The sequence below is a fragment of the Colobus angolensis genome, unplaced genomic scaffold, assembly GCF_000951035.1.
Source record: "Colobus angolensis palliatus isolate OR3802 unplaced genomic scaffold, Cang.pa_1.0 Scaffold50, whole genome shotgun sequence".
In the NCBI taxonomy this organism is placed as follows: domain Eukaryota; kingdom Metazoa; phylum Chordata; class Mammalia; order Primates; family Cercopithecidae; genus Colobus; species Colobus angolensis.
The window spans coordinates 1,057,278-1,075,025 of record NW_012118488.1 but is presented as its reverse complement, the minus strand read 5'-3'; the positions used below and the strand labels follow the sequence as shown (position 1 = coordinate 1,075,025).

The following is a 17,748-nucleotide window of genomic DNA, read 5'->3' as shown; positions in this document are numbered from 1 at the left end:
CTTGACTAGGGGTGGCCTAAGAGCTAAGAGGGAGGCTGAGGTGAGAGCGGGGCCCTGAATAGCAGGCGGAGCCCTGGGAAGAGGGAGAGGAAAGCGGAGAGAGAAACAGAATGGCAGGAAGCAGAGGGCCGCAAAATCCCCCTTCTGCACCCCAGGGTAGGCCAGGGACCCAGACGTTGGGGCTGCTGGAGCCACAAACCCGCTCCCTCCTCCAGGAGCCAGCAGTGGCAGCTGGAGATGAGTCTTCTCTGTGTCTGAGTAAGGGAACTCCTGAGAAGGGAGGTGCCTGGTTGAGAACTTATGTGCCAACCCAGATCCAAAGCTCTGAGATCGGGAGGAGGAGAGAGAAGATGGCTCAGGGGGTGGGTGGGGCAGTCCTGGCAGGGAAGGTCTGTCTGGGCAGAGGTTGGGAAAGCTGGTCACGGGAGCAGGGGCAGGAGATGCCCAGCTGGGCAGGGGTGCGGCATGCAGCAGAGCGGGCCTGGGTGGCCCCCACAGTCCCTGCCCTCACCTGCTGCTGGGCCTGGATCCGCATGTACTCGGCCCTCTGCTTGCCATGTTTGCTTTTGTCAGGGCTGCCCACCTGGCCCTGGGCCGCCTTCAGCCGAGAGGCCCCCGGAGTCACCACCTTCATGGGCGGTACGCTGCCTCCGCCACTCTGCAAGAAGAGGAACAGGGTTGCAGTTGCCGGGTGCACGTGGGGTGAATCACACAGGAACCCTAGCACTGGGTGGGGTTTCGGGGCTAGGACCTCCCCAGTGGGACCTTTTGAGACCTGAAGACCCCTCTCTGGCTCCACATCCCAGTCCAGAACCCAGGTCTACTCTCTGAGTCCCCATTTATGGTCTCCCTGCAGGAGAGGGATGGGGCCCCAGCCAGGTTCCCAACAGCTCTTGAGGGAGAAGAGCTCTTCAGTGGCTTCCCTGAGTAGCCCAGAGGCAGCTGATGCCCTCCTTGGGGAGCCTCTGCTAAAGTGAGGGTCCCCAACAGCAACCCCACTCGCGGCAAGGGGCACCATCTGGACCTGAGTGCACATGCCAGCGAGGGCTCTCTATAATGGCACACAGAGCAGAGAGGCAGCCCCAGGCCCACATTCTACTCCTAAGGGGAGGATAGAGGTGAGGTCTCCCTAGGGATGGGCAAGCTTGGCTCCCATGAACCTCCCCAAGTACCAGGCCTGCCCACGGGGCACTGGGGATCCAGAGGCGCAAGCAGAGAGATGACAGAGACAGAGTCAGAGACAGGAGGGGGAGGGGAGCATGGAGAGGGAAGGTGGGGAGAGAACTTTATTTGTTGGTTTACAGATACAGAGCAGAAGGGGAGAGGCCCTGGTTCTTGCCAAGGCTGGGGATTGGCCGACCCCTGGGTAGGCGGGCTTCCCAGCCTCCCTCGGACTCTGCCTGCAAACCCTGCTTTGACACCAGGCTCCCAGGAGAGTGATAAGAGCTGAGAGAAGGCTGGTGGGAGGAGGGGGCTGGCCTGGCATTCCTGCCGCCCCCTACTCCGTCCGACTCTGGAAATGGAGGAGGAAGGCAGCAGGGAAGGATGAAGAGGCGGCAGCCACCTGGGGGCTGAGGGGTAGGGGTGGGGGGCTGCCAGGGGACCCCACGGCAGGGCCTGTGCCCATGTTGCTCAGGGTGGCTTCCAGCTCCCGGAGTGTCTCCTCCAGGCTGTCCATCCGCTGGGCAGTGGTGCCCCATGTGGCACAGCCTGAGTTGGCAGCAGCCTGGCCCTGGTGCTCCCTACTGCAGATTTGGGCATCGTGTCCAGAGTCCTTGAGGATCTCCTCTGGGTAGGTGTCAGCAGTAGAGGTCTCCAGAGTCCCATCCTGGGCTGGTCCCTGAGGACAGGGTACCCTGGCTTCTCCATCCTCTAGGCTGCAGCCTCCTCTGCCCAGTCTCTTCAGAGCTGCCCCCTCCTTCCAGGGCACGAAGCTGCTCCTCGGCCCAGGAGTCTCTCCCACTACCCCTGGCGGGGCCTGTGGGCCATCCCAGCCCCTCCCGCTGTCAGCCAGGGTCCGTGGTCTTGGGGTGGGAGCTGTCCTGGGTCCCAGTTCCTCAAGTCTGGCCTCTGGTGGGCTAGGAGGGCTGGGGGCACACTCTGTCAAGATGATCTTTGGGACGCAGAAGGCCCTGGGACCTGGGGCAGCCTGCGGGGAGAAGGAAGATGAGGAAGAGTATGACTCCTACAACCAAACCCCAAGCTAAAATGGGGGTTACAGTTAGGTGAGCCTAGCCACTTTCTTTTACAGATGGGGAAACTGAGGCAGGGAGGGTCCTGACAGAGGCTACCCAGTAAGTTGGAGGCAAAATTGGGACCAGAATTCAGGTCTTTCCCACCATACCCCACGGCCTCCTACTTTCCAGTAAAGGTGCCGGTTTGGCCAGGGCAGGCACACGTTTACTTCACACCACCCATGTGAGCCTCCGGGAGCCGGTCTCAGGGTTGCTCCCGTGAGTGTGCCCATCTGTGCAATGACTCAACACCAAGGTGGGGCCAGTGGAGGATGAAGTGAGCTCTCTGGGCATGTTGTGAGTGCTTCATAAATATTAGTTATTTGTTGAAATGAATGGAATGATGGAAACCTTTGGCCCCGTGTGGGCGGAGACCACATGTCAGCCTCTGGCATCTCAAACCAGAGACTTCTGGCCAACCCCAGCTTTGTGTGCTCTCCCCAAGAGCTTCACAGCTGGAAGGGGTGGGGCTTGCCCCTTGCCACATCCTCTGCTGCACACACACTCGGGCAAAGCTCCCTTGGGCACCTGCTCCGGCGCCAGCATCCCTGGCCCTGGCCTCGGTGAGGGCACAGAGGGAAGCCCCAAGTACCACTCCCCGACATGAGTGAATCCTGGTCTAACTCTGAGCACCAGGCTTGTGCCAGGTGCCGTCACATCCTTCCTCACCTTCAGTGCCTACCTTAACCGGTGAAGTGACTGCTGGTCTCACCAGGGTGAGGGACGTTACATGCTTCACCCAAGGCCACCCACCCGCAGCTAGTTAGTGGTAGAGCCTGGATTTGAACCCAGAAAGTCTGACTCCAAGGCCAGTGCTCCTTCCACTAAAGGGAGCCGTGGGGAGATGGGGGGGGCAGCAGGGACCCCCAACCACCCCCTCCCAAAGGAACCCACCCAGCCTTGCCACCTGCTTACCTGGAAGCGGGGGGTGCTGACTGGGGAGGCAGAGAGGGCGACCTCATACTCGCCCGGCTCCACAGCCCGATGCTGCCGCAGGATGCAGAGGGTCAGCCAGGGGCAAAAGGCCTTGTCCACTGGGCCCCTCAGGATGGGCTCCCAGAGCCAGAAAGGGGCAGGGCTTGGATGGGAGGGGCCAAAGTGCCAAGGGCACGGCCAGTCCAGGAGGTGCCCCTTCCATAGAGCTCGTCCTAGAGGTTCCTCACACCGCTCTGTGCCCATCCCCTGCCCAGCAGAAGGCACTGTCCACTATCTGATGCCCCTCTGCTCTTCCCCTACCAGGAAACCAAAGGAGGAAGGCAGCAGGGAAGCAGGCCTCCAGCCAGGCCAGAAATCAGGTGGCCATCAGCACAGAGCCTGCTGTGGGCCAGGGAGCCCCAGACAGGGAATGTGTGCACATGGGAGGCTCTCCTTCCCCAGAGCGGAGGGCCCCGGCCTTAACCTGACCTGGCAGAGAGAGAGATTCCCAGACCTTCCCCCTCCCCTCCTCCCCAAACACAGTCCCCAGGGGTGGGGTGCAGACAGCAGGTTCATCCCCAAATTCCCAGGAAAGAATAAAGAGGAAATAAGTGCAGCAGGACAGCAGCAAGGACTGAAGTTAGAGAGAAGGAAGAACTTCCCAATGCCAAAAGAACCAGCAGCCAAGGAATGGCATGGCTTTCTTCCATCCCAGGCTCTCTGTCCAAGAGAGCAACATGGGCCATGGGCCGGTGAGGCCGTAGAAGAGCCCACCCCTGTGGCGTCCTGGCCCCAGCGCAAGGCATAGATTCTAGTGGGAAAAACAGAGTCCTCCCCGGCACAGGCAGCAGAGCAGCGAAGATGGAGGTGGGGGCTAGGCAAGGGCTCAGGACAAGGTCAGATTTTGAGCTGGACCCAAAGTCATCCTGTGAGCAAGATCCAAACTCCAGTCTTGGCCCAAGACCACACTCAGCCTTCGGGCCAGACCTAAGCTCAGACTGCGAACCAGAACAAAATACTCAGGCCTCCATCAGCAAGCCCGTGAGAAAATGCAGACACAAGGGGCCACCAGACACCCAGCCTGCTGGAGTCTCGGGGAGCCCCCCAGCAGGCAGCAGAGAGGAAGGGTTATGCGCCTGTCCTTGGAGTGGGGGAGGGGTGAGTCCACGTGTAACGCTGTGGCAGTGGCTGTGGCGGTGGCGGGACTCGGGACGGTGACTGGCATTTTAGCGGGTTAGCGTGGGAGGTGAGGAGAGGAAGCTGTGGGGGCACAGGCAGAGAGAAAGCTGGGAGAAGTGGGAGCAGCCCCGTTACCTTCCGTGTAGGGTCTGGGGCTGAGCCCCCGGGGGGCCCCAGGTCCTGGGGGGACAGCAAGGTGGGGATCAGCTGGCGGCGGGGCGTGGGGGGGAGGGAAGACACTGAGCTTCTCTCAAACACCTGGGGAGCAGAAGGTGGGGGCAGGTTTGGAGGAGGGGACATCAGGGAGGAGGGGGTGCTGGCCTGTGGCCCCGGCATCCTTGGGGAGGGTGGCCTGGGATGGCATCGGCCCCCAGCCTCACCGCTTGGTCCCTTGCCATGGCCGCCAGCCCTCTCTGCCCTCATCTGGTCACCTCCAGAGGCCCCGCACTGGGGCTGGGGGTGGCTGAGAACGCTTGAGTGTGGTGACTGACACCGCTGGGAGAGTCGAGGCATGGGGCACGAGAGTCTCAGAGTTCTGTCCTCAGAATACTCAAGTATGGGGTCTCAAGCATGAGCTGATCTCGGAACACTCGGGGATGGGGGTCTCCGAACTCAGTGATCTCCGAATCTTAGAATATGGGGTTTTCAGAGTGCAGGAGGTCTGGGGATACTTGGGGGGACTCAGAGACTACAATTAAAAAACTCAAATCTGCAAGGAGAGAAGACTTTAGAGCCCCACCCCTCATTTCACAGTGGAGAAGAAATGGAGGCAAAAGGCTGAGGTCTGAACAGCCAGTGCTCCACAGGGAGCCCAAGAGCCCATCTTCTGTCTCATCCTGTCACCCGGCCTGGGGGCAGCCTGGCAGAGAAGGGGGCCTGGCTGAGACCCTGGGGGCCAGATGTGCCCTGACCTACCTCTAGCTCTGCAATGATGCGATCCTCGTCATCCTCGTCCTTGATGGCCGAGGCCATGATGGGTGGTGTGGAGGCTGGGCGGGCCACCTCCGACACGGCCCGGCGCAGCTTCACCTGGGGCTTCTGCACCTCCAACTCCTCGGACTCGGCCTTCTGCAAGGCCCGGGACCCCTGTCAAGGCCAGGCTCTGCCCAGCTTCAGCACCAGCTCACCTCCCAGGCCCCATGGTGTCCCTCAACGGACAGGGGCCTAGCATGGAATTAAGGCAAATACACGTACCCAGAACCCCAAACTAGCAGGACAAAGTTGCCACCAGCCACCCCCTCCTTCCTTCCATGTTCTCTGAGAAAGGGGTCTCTTTCCCACCCCAGAGGGTCTCCAGAAGTCATCTGAGGATTCATTCTAACTCAGTCCCCCAGCCCTCTGTCTGAGGTGGGAGTGGTACCTTGATGAAGGCCGAGTCCTTCTTGCTGGTGACCACCACCTCTCCAGTGCGTGTGGTGGTCAGGCCGTGGGAGGAGGGGAAGCTCCGGCGGGGAGGGGGCGGCGGGGGTGACTTGGAGGGCTTCTCTGTGCGGTATCGGGGCACTGTCAACTCATCTGCAGGCACCAAGGGGCTGGGGGTCAGCGGGCCTGCAACCCTGGAGTCAGTGCACTACATTTAACTTGAAGGGGATAAACCTTGCTTCCTCCTCCAGGGAGGACCAGTAGGAAGTGAGAGGAAAGCCTGGGGGCAAGAACACACGGCCCCCTCCTTCTTTTATCTCCTCCTGCACGCCAGCTCCAAGCCCTGTCCCTCTCCTGACAGCACTCTTGCTACTCCAAGTGTGGTCTGTGGACCAGCAGTACTGGCAGCTCCTCGAAGCTTGTCAGAACTGCAGCTCAGGCCCCATTCCTGGGCTGCTAAATCAGGATCTGGTTGAACAGATCCTGTGGTGACGGACGCACATTCAAGTTAGAGAGGCGCTGCTCTAACCACCTCCTTCCCATTGCCACGCACCCTTGCCCTGGCTCAGCTCTCCATCTCTCCTCCAGGGATCCTGGCCCCTCCCACTGGGCTCTCCTTTCCCCCAGTTAGTCCTCCAGCCCTGTTTCCAGGGTAACCTGCAGAGAGGTCACTCTAACCATGACATTCCCCTGCCTTTGATCTTGCAGTGGCTCCCCACCACCCCAAACGATGTCCAAGCTCCTTAGGCCAGCACCTCTGCACCCACCAGGCTTTCAGCCTCAGCTCTGCCTGCTGCTTCCCAGGTTGGACCCTGTTGAGGCCACACCACACACACACACACCTCCAGGCGTTTGCACACACTGTTCCCTCACCCTGGAGCACCCTCTCTCACTGGCTAGGGAAGTGCCCACTCATTTGCAAGACTTCAGTGAAAAGTCACCTCTTCAGGGAAGCCTTCCTGCCCCCTCCTAGGGCCTCCACCAGGACTGCACAGTACCGGCATTCACCTCTGCTACTACATTTAACATCTGCATTCTATTTCTGGTTTACATACTAGGCATGACCCGGCACAGATTACTTAATCATTTTGAGCCTATGTCCTCCTCTGTAAAATGGGAATAACTACCGTACCTGCCTCCTGGGCTTGTTATAAAACTGTAAGGATGAATACACTAAAAGCAATGGAACAGTTCTTATCACAGAGCAAGCGCTTGATACACACAAATGTCAGTGTTATTTCCCCCACTAAATTTTGAGCTCTTTGAAAGCAAGCCCTGTCTTATTTCCATATCTCCAGCACCTAGCACACAGTAGGTGCTTAACAAATATGCATTGCAGGAATGAATAAAATGAAGGAATGATGACTGCCACTTCTGGTCTGGATTTCTGCCTACCCCGGGACCGTGACTCAGGCTGGGGACCATGGGAACTGTGTCAGTATCGGCGTTGGAACCCACCCTCAACACAGCCTGGCTTGTGGCATGCACCCAGCCAAGTTGTGGAGGCGGATGACTGCCTGGACTTGCTTGTCCTCCCTGCCTGGTCCTCTCAGCGGCTCCCTTCCCAGGACAGTGGGAAAAGCCGGGATGGAATCCAGCTGGCCCTGTCCTTCTGGGTCCCAGTCTCCCTTTAGTGGCGGCTGATGTCCCAGGGCCTCCTTTGTCTGGCAGCCCGGCCACAATGATCTTGAGTCCCCAGTGCCTCCCCCATCAGCCTGAGCTCCCGAGGAGGGCACTCCCCGATGCTGGGCTCCTCATCAGCCCTACTACTCCCCATACCTGAGCCCCTCCTCCCGCTGGGCTCCGTTCGGGGGGCTGCCTTCTGGCCGTGGGGGGCCTTGGGGGGCTTGTGGTCTGGAGTGGGAGCCGGGCCTGGATGGGCCTTGCTGGCACAGTCCAGGTCAGGGATGGCCTTGAGCAGCTCTGCCTGTGTCTCTTCCAGCAGCCGGTTGATGTCCTTGGCACTATACTGGGTCAGGGCTGCCCGCTTCTCCTCCCAGTCTCGCTCTGCAGCCTTAAGAGGGAGCCAGGGGTCAGGACCAAGGTAGCTCTCCCGCTCCAGGAACTCTGGGGCCTCAGCCTCCTCCCCCAAGCCACAGAGGCAAGGAATAGAAAAGGAAGCCTCATATTTGATCCCACCTCCAGGAAGACTCTTTGACTTCTCGTGGGTATGACATGGCATCCCCATGGGTAGGAATGCCACCCTCATTATATACTGCATTCATGATAAACTTAGATCTATTTCTGGGCATTCAATTATTTCACTGACTACATAGTCTATTCTTGGGCAAACATCATAATGCTTTGATTATTGTAGCTTCATAATATGCTTTCTGTCTAGGAGAGCTAATGTCACCCTCATTAGGCTTCTTAGAGTTCCATTAGGGCACTGGCCCTCCTCCCCCAAGGAAAAAGACCTACATGACTGGCATTTCCCACCTTAGGAAGGATGGTCATAAGAATGTGTGAACCTGGCTCACGGCCCCATCCACAATCCCTGGCCCCAGCACCTCGACAGACACAGCCTTGTCCACACTTCTCTTGCCAGGAGTGTCCAAGCCTTTGGTGGGGTTGCTCCCCTTAGGGGTAAGAGAGGCTCCTTCAGCTGGTCCGCTCAGCTCGTGCAGGTTCAGCGGGGGGCTGGGGGGTGCCATTTCGAAGTCTACGCTCTTGTTGAAGTCAGTCTCTGCCGTCACCTTCTTTGGGGACTGACTCAGGAGATTGTTGGGGGGTGGCCACACACCCTCATCCACTTGCCTGGGGTTGGGAGAGTTGGGAGCAGCTGTGAGGCCAGCAGGTGATGCCCCTTCTGTGGGAAGGCTGGCCTGAGGGAGATGGGGTGGGAGGCAGCATCCTGGGATGCTGCAGGAGAGGTGGGAGGGCCTGGGGAGGAGTGACTGCCCCTGGTATAAGAGGAAGCCAGGTCTACAGCATGCAGGGGTCACAAGGCAGAGCTGAGGTGCCAGTTCAGTCGGCACGTCAGTGACCTTTGGGGGAGTTGGGGTAAGGGTTCAGCCTGACCTATGGGTCTGGGCCCAGTGTGTGACCCCACGGGAAATCAGAGGTCAGGGACAGAATGACCTTCGGATCTGGGCCAGTGTGTCTGTGACCCCGCGGCAGCGCTTGAGGAGCCCATCCAGGCGCTGGGGCTCCTCCTTCAGGAACTTCACCGCCTCCACCTCCACGCGCAGCACCACCCGCATCTTGCTCTGCAGGCCCGGGAAGTGAGCTTCGGAGACAGGAAGGTATGAGCCGGGGCCAGAGAAAGCACCGCAGACTGGGAGGAGGGGATGGTGGCTGGAATATGGCAGACTGCCCCGCCCTAGACAACATGCTGCATTCGCAGGCCCCAGACCCACCCTTGAGCTCCGTCAGCGTCTCCCCGAGCTGCTTCAGCAGCAGTGCCTTCTCCTCCAGTTCGGGGCCAGGAACCAGCCGGTGGTTGTGGGACACGTCCCTCTGGATCTTCTCCACCGATTTCTCCAGGTCACTGCAGCCACAGAGAGACCCTCTCAGCTCTTTTGGCCTGAGATGCCAGCCCAGCCCCCTGAAATTGGGCAGCTGGAAAGAAATCAGGCCACCAGTTGGATCAAAAGTAAAAGCAGGAGGCTGGGCGTGGTGGCTCATGCTCGTAATCCCAGTACTTTGGGAGGCTGAGGCAGGCAGATCTCTTGAGCCCAGGAGTTCAAGACCGGCCTGGGCAACATAGGGAGACCTCGTCTCCACAAAAAAATAAAATAATTAGCTGGGTGTAGTGGCAGGTGCCTGTAGTCCCAGCTACTGGGGAGGCTAAGGCAGGGGGATCGCTTGAGTCCGGGAGGTTGAGGTTGCAGTGAGCCGTGACTGTGCCACTGCACTCTAGCCTGAGTGACAGAGGGAGACCTTGTCTCAAAAACAAACAAACATAAAAGCCAGTCACCAGACCACATGCTTAAGTAAAATCTGCAATGCCAAATCTCAGAGATGAGGAGACTTCAGAAGCTCTCCCTAAGAGGTGCCCTGTACAATCTGTACCCCTTGGAAGCTCTGATCCTCAGCAATATCTGCCCAAGCATCTCTCATTGTAACTTGCATCCCCTGATTCTATTCTGCCCTAAATGGATCCCATCATCCTGAGGCTAACATCCAAACTTTTCAGTGCAGCCAAGAAGGGCAGGAAGATGGTACTTGAAAACTTGGTTCTAGAGTCAGACTGATCCAAGCTCCAATCCTAGCTCTGCCCTTGCCAGAGGCGAGATCTTGGGCAAGTTACCTAATATCTCCGGACTTCAACCTCCTCGTCCAAAAAATAGGGATGGTAAGAATTCCACGCTAGGTGTGGTGGTTCATGCCTATAACCCCAGCACTTTGGGAGGCCGAGGCGGGCAGATCACCTGAGGTCAGGAGTTCGAGATCAACTGGCCAATATGGCGAAACCCCGTCTCTACTAAATATACAAAAATTTGCCGGCCATGGTGGCATGTGGCTGTAATCCCAGTTACTTGGGAGGCTGAGGCAGGAGAATCACTTGAACCCAGGAGGGGAGGTCGCAGCGGGCCGAGATCGTGCCACTGCACTCCAGCCTGGGCAACAGAGTGGGACTTTGTCTCAAAAAAAAAAAGAAAAAAAAAAAGAGTTCCCCCTTCATGGGGGCCATCAGGTGGACTGGATGAGCTAATGCAGGCGGCAAGGGCTCAGTGCCTGGGAGCTGCTCTTGTTTTCCGTGCCGCTGTACCCCTCGTCCCATCTGGCTTTTGCTTAGAACCCTTCAGAACTGCTTTGAGGTGCTACATGTGCTGCCCTCTCTGGCTCTTTATAATGCTGTTTTCTCTGCCTAGAATATTCCATTCACTCATACACATACATGCACACACACGTGCTAACTCCCACTGATCCTCAGGTCTCAATGGGAAGCTCTCCTCCAGCCCTTCCCCTTGTGGTTGCTGGGTCTGCTTCCTGCCCTCCAAACTGCTGAAGCTCCTGTTGGCTGGGTTGTGCAGCCTTCTGGACTACTAACCCCAGGCAGGCAAGGACCATGTCTTCCAGAATCATCTCTGGTTTCTAGCACCTGGCATGGTGCCTGGTGCAGAGTAGATTTCTGGGAAATAATTGTGGAATGAATGAACAAGGGAGAGAAGGAACTGCTGCCCAGGTAGGTCATCTCAGTTCTGTACTTGAGTCGCTGACATCTCTGACCCAAATGTGGAACTTTATATACATTCCTGTCAAATCCCATCTGTTGGATTTCAGCTCAATCTAGGTACAAACAACTTTTGAATTTCAGTTCTATCATCCAACAGATTTGCTCCCGCTTAAAGCTCCGTGTCATCAGCAAATCTTATCAGCACACCTTACCCATCTTCATCCAACTAATAGGTGAAAAGACAGACTGGGTTGGAGTCAAGGGCAAAAGCTTGGGACTTAGCAGCACTACCAGTTAAAGAGCTATCCTGTATTATGCATTTACTGTATACCAGGTGCCACACTCAAGCCTTGGCTTTCATTACTTTGATTAATCCTCAAAACAAATCCTGGAGGTGGGAACAGTTATTATCTCCAGCTTACACACAAAGAGTGGCTCAGAGCCTAGACTACACATCCCAGCCCGCCTTGCAGTGATAAGTGGCCATTTAACTGAAGTCTACCCAATGGAAGATGAGTGGAAGGAGTACATGCTGCTTCCAGACCTGGCCCACAAAAACCTCCCACGTAAGATCCTCCATGCTCCTTTTCCTTTTTTCGTTAGTTGGAAACTCTCTGGGTGATCTTGGAAAACACATGTTGAAGACAGCAGAATCTCCATCAGCCTGAGCCCCTGAATGACTGCACGGAGAAGAGCCACCCGCCTAACACACCCAATACTGTTCCATGAGAAAGATATGTTTATTACTTTTGAATTATTAAACAATTTGGGAGCTTATTTGTTATAGCAAGCTACCCTAATTAATTAGCTATCCTAACTAAGACTCTGGCATTTAAAAAAAAAAAAAAAAGGAAAAAAGATATTCAAAGAGATTAACTAGTGAGTCCAAGGTCATACAGCCATTTTGTGGCAGAGCACAATCTACTCACATCTGACATCAGCCATTGGTTCTGCTGTATCTCATTTCCACACTACACCAACATCACCCATGCTGCCCCCAATCCATACACTGTCCTAGCCCAGCCCTCACCCTACTACATGGGAAAGAACACCTCCCCTGCTCATATGTGTGATACCTGACTGGTCCAAGCTGTGCCAGTTTTATAAAATGGTCACTCCCAAACATCACTCAGAAGAGGAAGAGACTGTCATGTAAAGGACTCAAATAAGACTTCAGGAGATGACAACACTGCAACTCCCAGGCAGGAGGGACTAGGCCTCCCCACTTGATTTTCTCATCATCCAATCTGCCAAAGTTGTGGGGCCTCTAACCTGGGCAAGTTCTGCAAATGAGTCCCAGGCCAGCTAGTCTAGACACTGGAGGAAAAAGTGGCTAGGCTTTCCAAACCCAGATTTAGTCCTGGAGGGGTCAACAGGGAAGAGTCAAAATGGAACCAGCTAAATAATTTATGGGGCCCAATGCAAAATGAAAATGTCACCTCTAGTTTAAAAATTATTAAGAATTTCAAGATGGCAACAGCAGAGCATTATACCAAGCATGGGACCCTTCCGAGCGTGGGGCCCTGAATGACTGCACAGGTGGCATACCTACAAAGCTCGCCCTGGGTAAGGCAAAGGTGGATTCCGGGATCTAAAAGGTCTCAGTCAGCAGAGGCTGCACCTAAAGGCAATGCCCAGACAGACCTTAAGTGCTGGGCTAGATGAACAGGTGAGTGAGTCAAGCTGAATGAAACAGAACCAGTTTTAACTTCCAGCAAGTTGCCAGGAAAGAGGAAGGGGCATAGCAAATTGGAGCAAGAGTAAGTGTGTAGGGGTTATGGCCAGAGTATGGGGTAGGGGGGTTGCAGGGTTAAAGCCTGGGAAGGCTATGGGAGCTGGGCAGGGAGGGCCTTCATGGCCAAGTTGGAGTCCAGTATCTGCCCAACCCGGAGGAGGCAGGAGCCCCCTTTCAGGAGGATGGAGAATCCTGCCAGAAACAGTACTGCAGGTCCCAAGCTCTCTGAATAATTGGTTTGATAATGGGGCAGGGGGGTGGAGTCTGTGCTCCTGGAGAACCAAGGCTCTCAGGGAGCCAAGGACCAAACACTTATAATGACAGTGGCATAAATCTGTCCTTTCGTATCTTCTGGCTCTGTGCTTTTAGATCTCCTTTAATTTTCCTTTAATGTCTCGGTAAAATTCCTTTTGAATATTCCAACCCCCCTCCTCTGGGCTGAATGAAAAGGGACAAGGAAAGGATAGAAAATCTGGAGAAATGGAATTCCCTGGGTGAGGAGAGATGGTACCTGCCAATCTGCTTGGAGATCTGGCCGGAGTCATCACTAAGTTATCACACCTAGAGTGATGGGGTGGCTGCTTCTGGCTTATGTCCCCATGGGGTGGCCGCTTACCCTATTTCAGCCACATGGTGTCATGGGAATTGTTGCCTTGGGTCTTGCTGAAATGCACATGTACCACTAGGCTATGTGGGCCCCAGACTGAGGAGCAGCGACCCATCTCAAGGAGCCCCTAGTAAGAGGCTCATTTATGACTTAGTGAGGAAGCTGGGCTCCAAGGAGCAGCCTCTCCTGGCTCCCGGAGTCCCCAGCCAGTGCAACTCAACCCCTTGTTGAAAAGAGAGGTGAAAAGCTTAATGCTGGGTACAGATGAGGACACTGGGACAGAGAGGGGCAGGAACTGCCCTGATCACTCAGCACCTCAGGGCTGGCACTGGACTCCAGGTCCCCTAGTGCCCTGTATCACCAAGAGGGGGTCCACAGGAAGGAGCAGGGCCTCTTGTCTCAGATCCCTGTCACTGGCGAGGGATAGCAGGGTGGGGGTGTTCACTCCCTGAATGGACACTGAAAGGCAGCATCTCCCTTCAAAGGTGCCAGACAATGGAATGGTTGGCCAGACAGCCATTTGCTAAATTTGGATCAGAAGACTGTCTTCTGTTAACCCCTCCATGCCTAAGCATGTGGAGGCGGAGTGTTCATGATTCCTCCTTCCTTCTGAAAACACTTCAGCCCTGTTCCAGCTGCACTAGGAAGGAAGGTGGGTTTTCCTTGGCTATATCTGGACTCAGAGATCAGGGAATCAGATCTCCAATGGTGGCTGGTCAGCGCCAGGCTACAGCAGTGGCGGCACCTGAACGCTCCACCTGAACGCACTACCCCAGGGTCACTTTGCACGGGTCACAGGCCAAAATGAAAGTAGGCAGAGGGCAGAGGGAAATCAGGCAGCTGGCCAGATGACAGTGAAGCTGCAGGCCACAGGAAGCCTGAGTGTGGATCATTATGAAGCAAGACCATAGCAAAGCAGGCATCAAGCCAGAAAAAAGAAATCAGGAATAATGCCAGCCGATCAAAGGTTTGTGGGTCACACAGAAATCAGGCCAGAGAAGGAAATCAGGCTTCAGAACAGACCAACGCCACCTGTGACTCAGAGGGAAGGAAGCTGCGCCTCCCAGGGAAACCAGGTGGCGGGTCGCTCCGGCCGCACCCCCACCGCTCCCTCCCCCGCGGGCCCGGCCTCACTTGAGCTGCTGGGTAATAAGCTCCTCGTCGTTGAGATAGCGCAGCCGCTCCTCCTCCACCAGGGTGCGCTGCCGCTGCAGCGGGTCCTCCTGCCGCCGCGCCGCCTCCGACACGCGCATGCTCAGCTCTGCCTCCGTGCGCTTCAGCAGCGCGCGCACCGACTCCTGGTTCTGTAGCTGCGGGACGCACGGACGGATGGACCCGGGTGGGGGGAGCGGAGGCGCGCGGCAGGGGAAGGGCCGGGAGAAGGCGGGTAGAGGATTGCCCAATCCAGGGCGGGGCTCGGCAGAAGATGTAGCTGCTTGGCTCCGCCTCAGGCAGCAGCGAAGGGGTGGGATGGCGAAGGGCGGGGCAGAGGGCTAAGTTCTAGGGAAGAACAGAGGCAGGAGGAGAACGGATGGGGATCGTGGAGGGGGGAGCGTTTAAATGGGCCATGCAAAGGGGCAGCTGCATGGCTGTGGCCGCAAGCAGCAGTGACGGGGTGGTTATTGCAGGGGGAGGAGGGCAAGGTTAAGTTCTGGGGAATATGAGGCAGGAGAAGGGGTTGGGAATATTTGCGGGACAGGGTGTGGCCCTATGTAGGTCCCTGCCGACAGTGCGGCCGCTGGTTGTCGCTTCCATCATCTCAGAATGGGGACGGGACTGGAATGAAGGACTCAAGCGCTGGCGTTTGATAGAGTTTCCACGGCTGGGACAGGAAGACTAAGTTAACCATTGATCCAACCCAGTTTCAAGCCTGAATGGCGGGAGTGGGCAAGATCTTATCCTTTGCCCAGATGGCAATTCTCTGCCCCCTCCCCAGCCTGTCTCTGCTCATTATCCTCACCTGACGGGCCCTGGGCCCGCTTGAGGAGCGGACACGGCGATGCCAAGCTCCTGACAGGTGGGACCATCTGCCAGGCAGGGCCGGGGAGACTGTCAGCGCTCAGGAGGGAGGAGCTGAGGGGACTTGGGGGAAGGGCTCTCGCTGACTTAGGGAAAGGGTTGCAGGGCAGGAAGGAACTGGAACTGCCCCGAGGGATACTGACGAAGGAGGGGCTCAGCGGGTGACTGGGTCTCCAGGAGGGCGATGGGGACTCAGGGAAGGAGAAGGAGGGCTCAATGAGGGGGATATGGGCGAGGGGTAGGGCCTTGGTGAGGAAGCGGAGGTTCAGCGAGGGGGCGGAAGCTCAAGAAAGGGGAAGGGGAGAAAGGGTTCGGAGAGAGACCAGTGAGCGGCGAAGGACTCGGGCGTGGGAGCTCTGGGAAAAGGATGAGGTAGTAGGGGATGGGACGGGACTTGTGGCGAGGGGCTTCGACCAGTAGGTGGGCGTTGGTGGGGCGGTGCCCGGGACGGGGCGGTACCTGCAGCTTGCGCAACTGCTGGAGCTGGCCGCGCAAGTCACTGGCGCTGTTCTGCAGGCCTCGCAGGTGAAGCTGCATCTGCAGCCGGCTAACGGCGGTAGGCTGCCCTGCCTGGGTGCTGCTGGCCGAGGGCGGGGGCGGGCCGGACACGGGGGTGGCCCCGCTGCTCCGGCCGCCTGACCCACAGGCTGCAGAGGACCACGAGGATGGGAGAAAGTGAACAAACTGTGAGCCTGGGAAGGACTGGGCTGGGACAGGGTCCTCCCTACTCTCCGCCACATAGCCAGAGAACCCTGTGGCTCTGACTACCTGCCCCAAGTGGCCAGCCCTAAGGGTGGGGACCAAAGTACCAGGGCAAAGACCTCTTGGGCTAAGGCCAGTGATGTAGCCATTGCTTAATCCCCACTTTATAGATTAGGAAACAGGCTCTGAGAGAACAAGGATGGGGGAGGAGGAGGGTCACTCACGTGCTGAGGGGGTAGCTGCTCCGTTGGAGCCTTCAATCTTCTCACTGTGGCACAGGGAAAAAAGCCATTAGGGGGTCCAGGCCAGCCCCAGACCTCCAGAGTTGGGTGGGACCTTAGATGTCATCTCCTCCAGCTCTCTGATGTCAGGATAGAGTCCCAGAGAAGGGAAGGGATTCACCCAGGGTCACCCAGTGAGACACTGGCAGGGCCGATGCCCATTTCCCCTTCCTCCTGCTTCACCCCCAGGCCCTGGCAGTGGTGTTGGGAGAGGGGCCTCACCTGGGGGTCTCAGGCTCAGAGCCTCGCAGTAAGGCGCTCTGCACCAGGCCTGTGAGGCTGGCAATCTGCTTCTCCATAGCCTCCATGCGCTCCCTGGGGAGGAAGGAGGTCTGGGCAACCTCGCCTCTGAGCATAGGGTCTCTCCTGCCCAGCCCCCCATTCCTAAATTGGTAACCAGAAGAAACACCGTCCCATCCCTGGCTGCCAAAACACAGACAATGCAAAAGGCCCCAATGCCTAAGGATCAAGTCCAAAGCCTTCCATCTCACCTTTCACTCCCTCCCTAAAGGCTGCATGATCTCTCCATGCCTGGCAATGCTTTCCCCTGCCTGCTCTGCCTTTCTCCTGACCCCCTCCCAAAAACATTCCACAGACCCCAGGAGCCCCAAGGAACCCCTCCTTCCACACCACCCAAGGGAAGTGGAGGTATGTTGAGTGTCTCCCCACTAGACCAGGACAGGAACTGGGTTTGCCCAGCTTGGCATTGACAGTACCATGTGCAGTGCCTGGCACACAGGCCATGTAAGAGCTGTGTGAAGGCCAATGGCTTCTCACTGTTCAGCAGTGCTGCCCGAGGGCACAGGTTACCTACTGCCCTGGTTACCTTCTCCAGCCCTGCACCCTTAGGAGGGGATTGAGCGATGGGCAGGGGCTTCTCAGCCTGGAGGCTAGGTACCCGAATGTGCTCCTTTCGCCGTCACCATTTCTCAACAGCACCCTCCTCCCCCGTGGACTTCAGCTGTCCCAGTGCTGGACAGCTCTCACTGCTGCAAACTCTTAAGCTGGAAAACCACTAAAAGTGGTTCAGCCCCTCAATTTTACAGTTGGGGAAACCGAAGCTTAGAAAATGGATGCAAACACGTCTCCAGAGTCCTGGTCTGGGGACCTCTCAACTACCCCCTTGAATCTTGCGGATGGGAGAAAAATGACAAGCTGGTCTTTCCAATGCCCTCCCTGCCACATCCAAGATGCTTTCTGGCGACCCTTCAAGACTACTCAAGGTCTCCAAAGGACTCCGGGATCTCAGTCCAGGACACACACCTGCCACGGACTCTGCCGTGCACCCTCTCCACAGCGCACCCCCCACCCCCAGTCCCTGAAGCCTGATTAACGTCCCTCACCTGGTCTCCGTGTCCTTGGCTGGCACTGGCGGCCCGAACCCAACCAGCGAGCGCTCCCCAGGCCCAGGGAAGAGCTCCGAAGGGGGAGCTCCGGCCGTCGAGGCGCTCCCCGCGCTGCGGGTCTTCCCTCCAGGACTCTCGGCGAAGACGGACGAGGAGCCCGAGTCCTTGCGGAAGGACTGGCGCACTGGCGAGCCGCGGCTGGGCGGCCCCGAGTAGGGGCTGTGCGGCGGCGGGGGGCCTCCGGGG

The 17,748-nt window shown here is 57.3% G+C and overlaps 2 protein-coding genes across 2 annotated transcripts in view; both read right to left on the bottom strand.

The window, feature by feature from the left end:
- The window catches only part of SRCIN1 (SRC kinase signaling inhibitor 1), a 74,460-nt gene that overhangs the window by 12,777 nt on the left and 43,935 nt on the right, over positions 1-17,748 (bottom strand). Inside the window, exons 10-22 of the mRNA XM_011960006.1 lie at positions 17,500-17,748; positions 16,379-16,471; positions 16,100-16,143; positions 15,633-15,820; positions 14,289-14,464; positions 9,050-9,180; positions 8,772-8,919; positions 8,201-8,447; positions 7,470-7,704; positions 5,689-5,843; positions 5,244-5,396; positions 4,464-4,586; positions 512-658 (exon numbers count right to left, since the gene is read on the bottom strand). Of these exons, the coding sequence (XP_011815396.1) occupies positions 512-658; positions 4,464-4,586; positions 5,244-5,396; positions 5,689-5,843; positions 7,470-7,704; positions 8,201-8,447; positions 8,772-8,919; positions 9,050-9,180; positions 14,289-14,464; positions 15,633-15,820; positions 16,100-16,143; positions 16,379-16,471; positions 17,500-17,748 (2,089 nt within the window). The remainder of the gene's footprint in view (positions 1-511; positions 659-4,463; positions 4,587-5,243; positions 5,397-5,688; positions 5,844-7,469; positions 7,705-8,200; positions 8,448-8,771; positions 8,920-9,049; positions 9,181-14,288; positions 14,465-15,632; positions 15,821-16,099; positions 16,144-16,378; positions 16,472-17,499) is intronic.
- LOC105524546 lies at positions 1,268-3,413 on the bottom strand. Its single transcript, XM_011959838.1, has 2 exons — positions 3,150-3,413; positions 1,268-2,149 (listed from the first exon to the last, which is right to left on the bottom strand). Exons 1-2 carry the CDS (start codon positions 3,411-3,413, stop codon positions 1,499-1,501), a joined length of 915 nt encoding a protein of 304 aa, XP_011815228.1. The 3' UTR covers positions 1,268-1,498.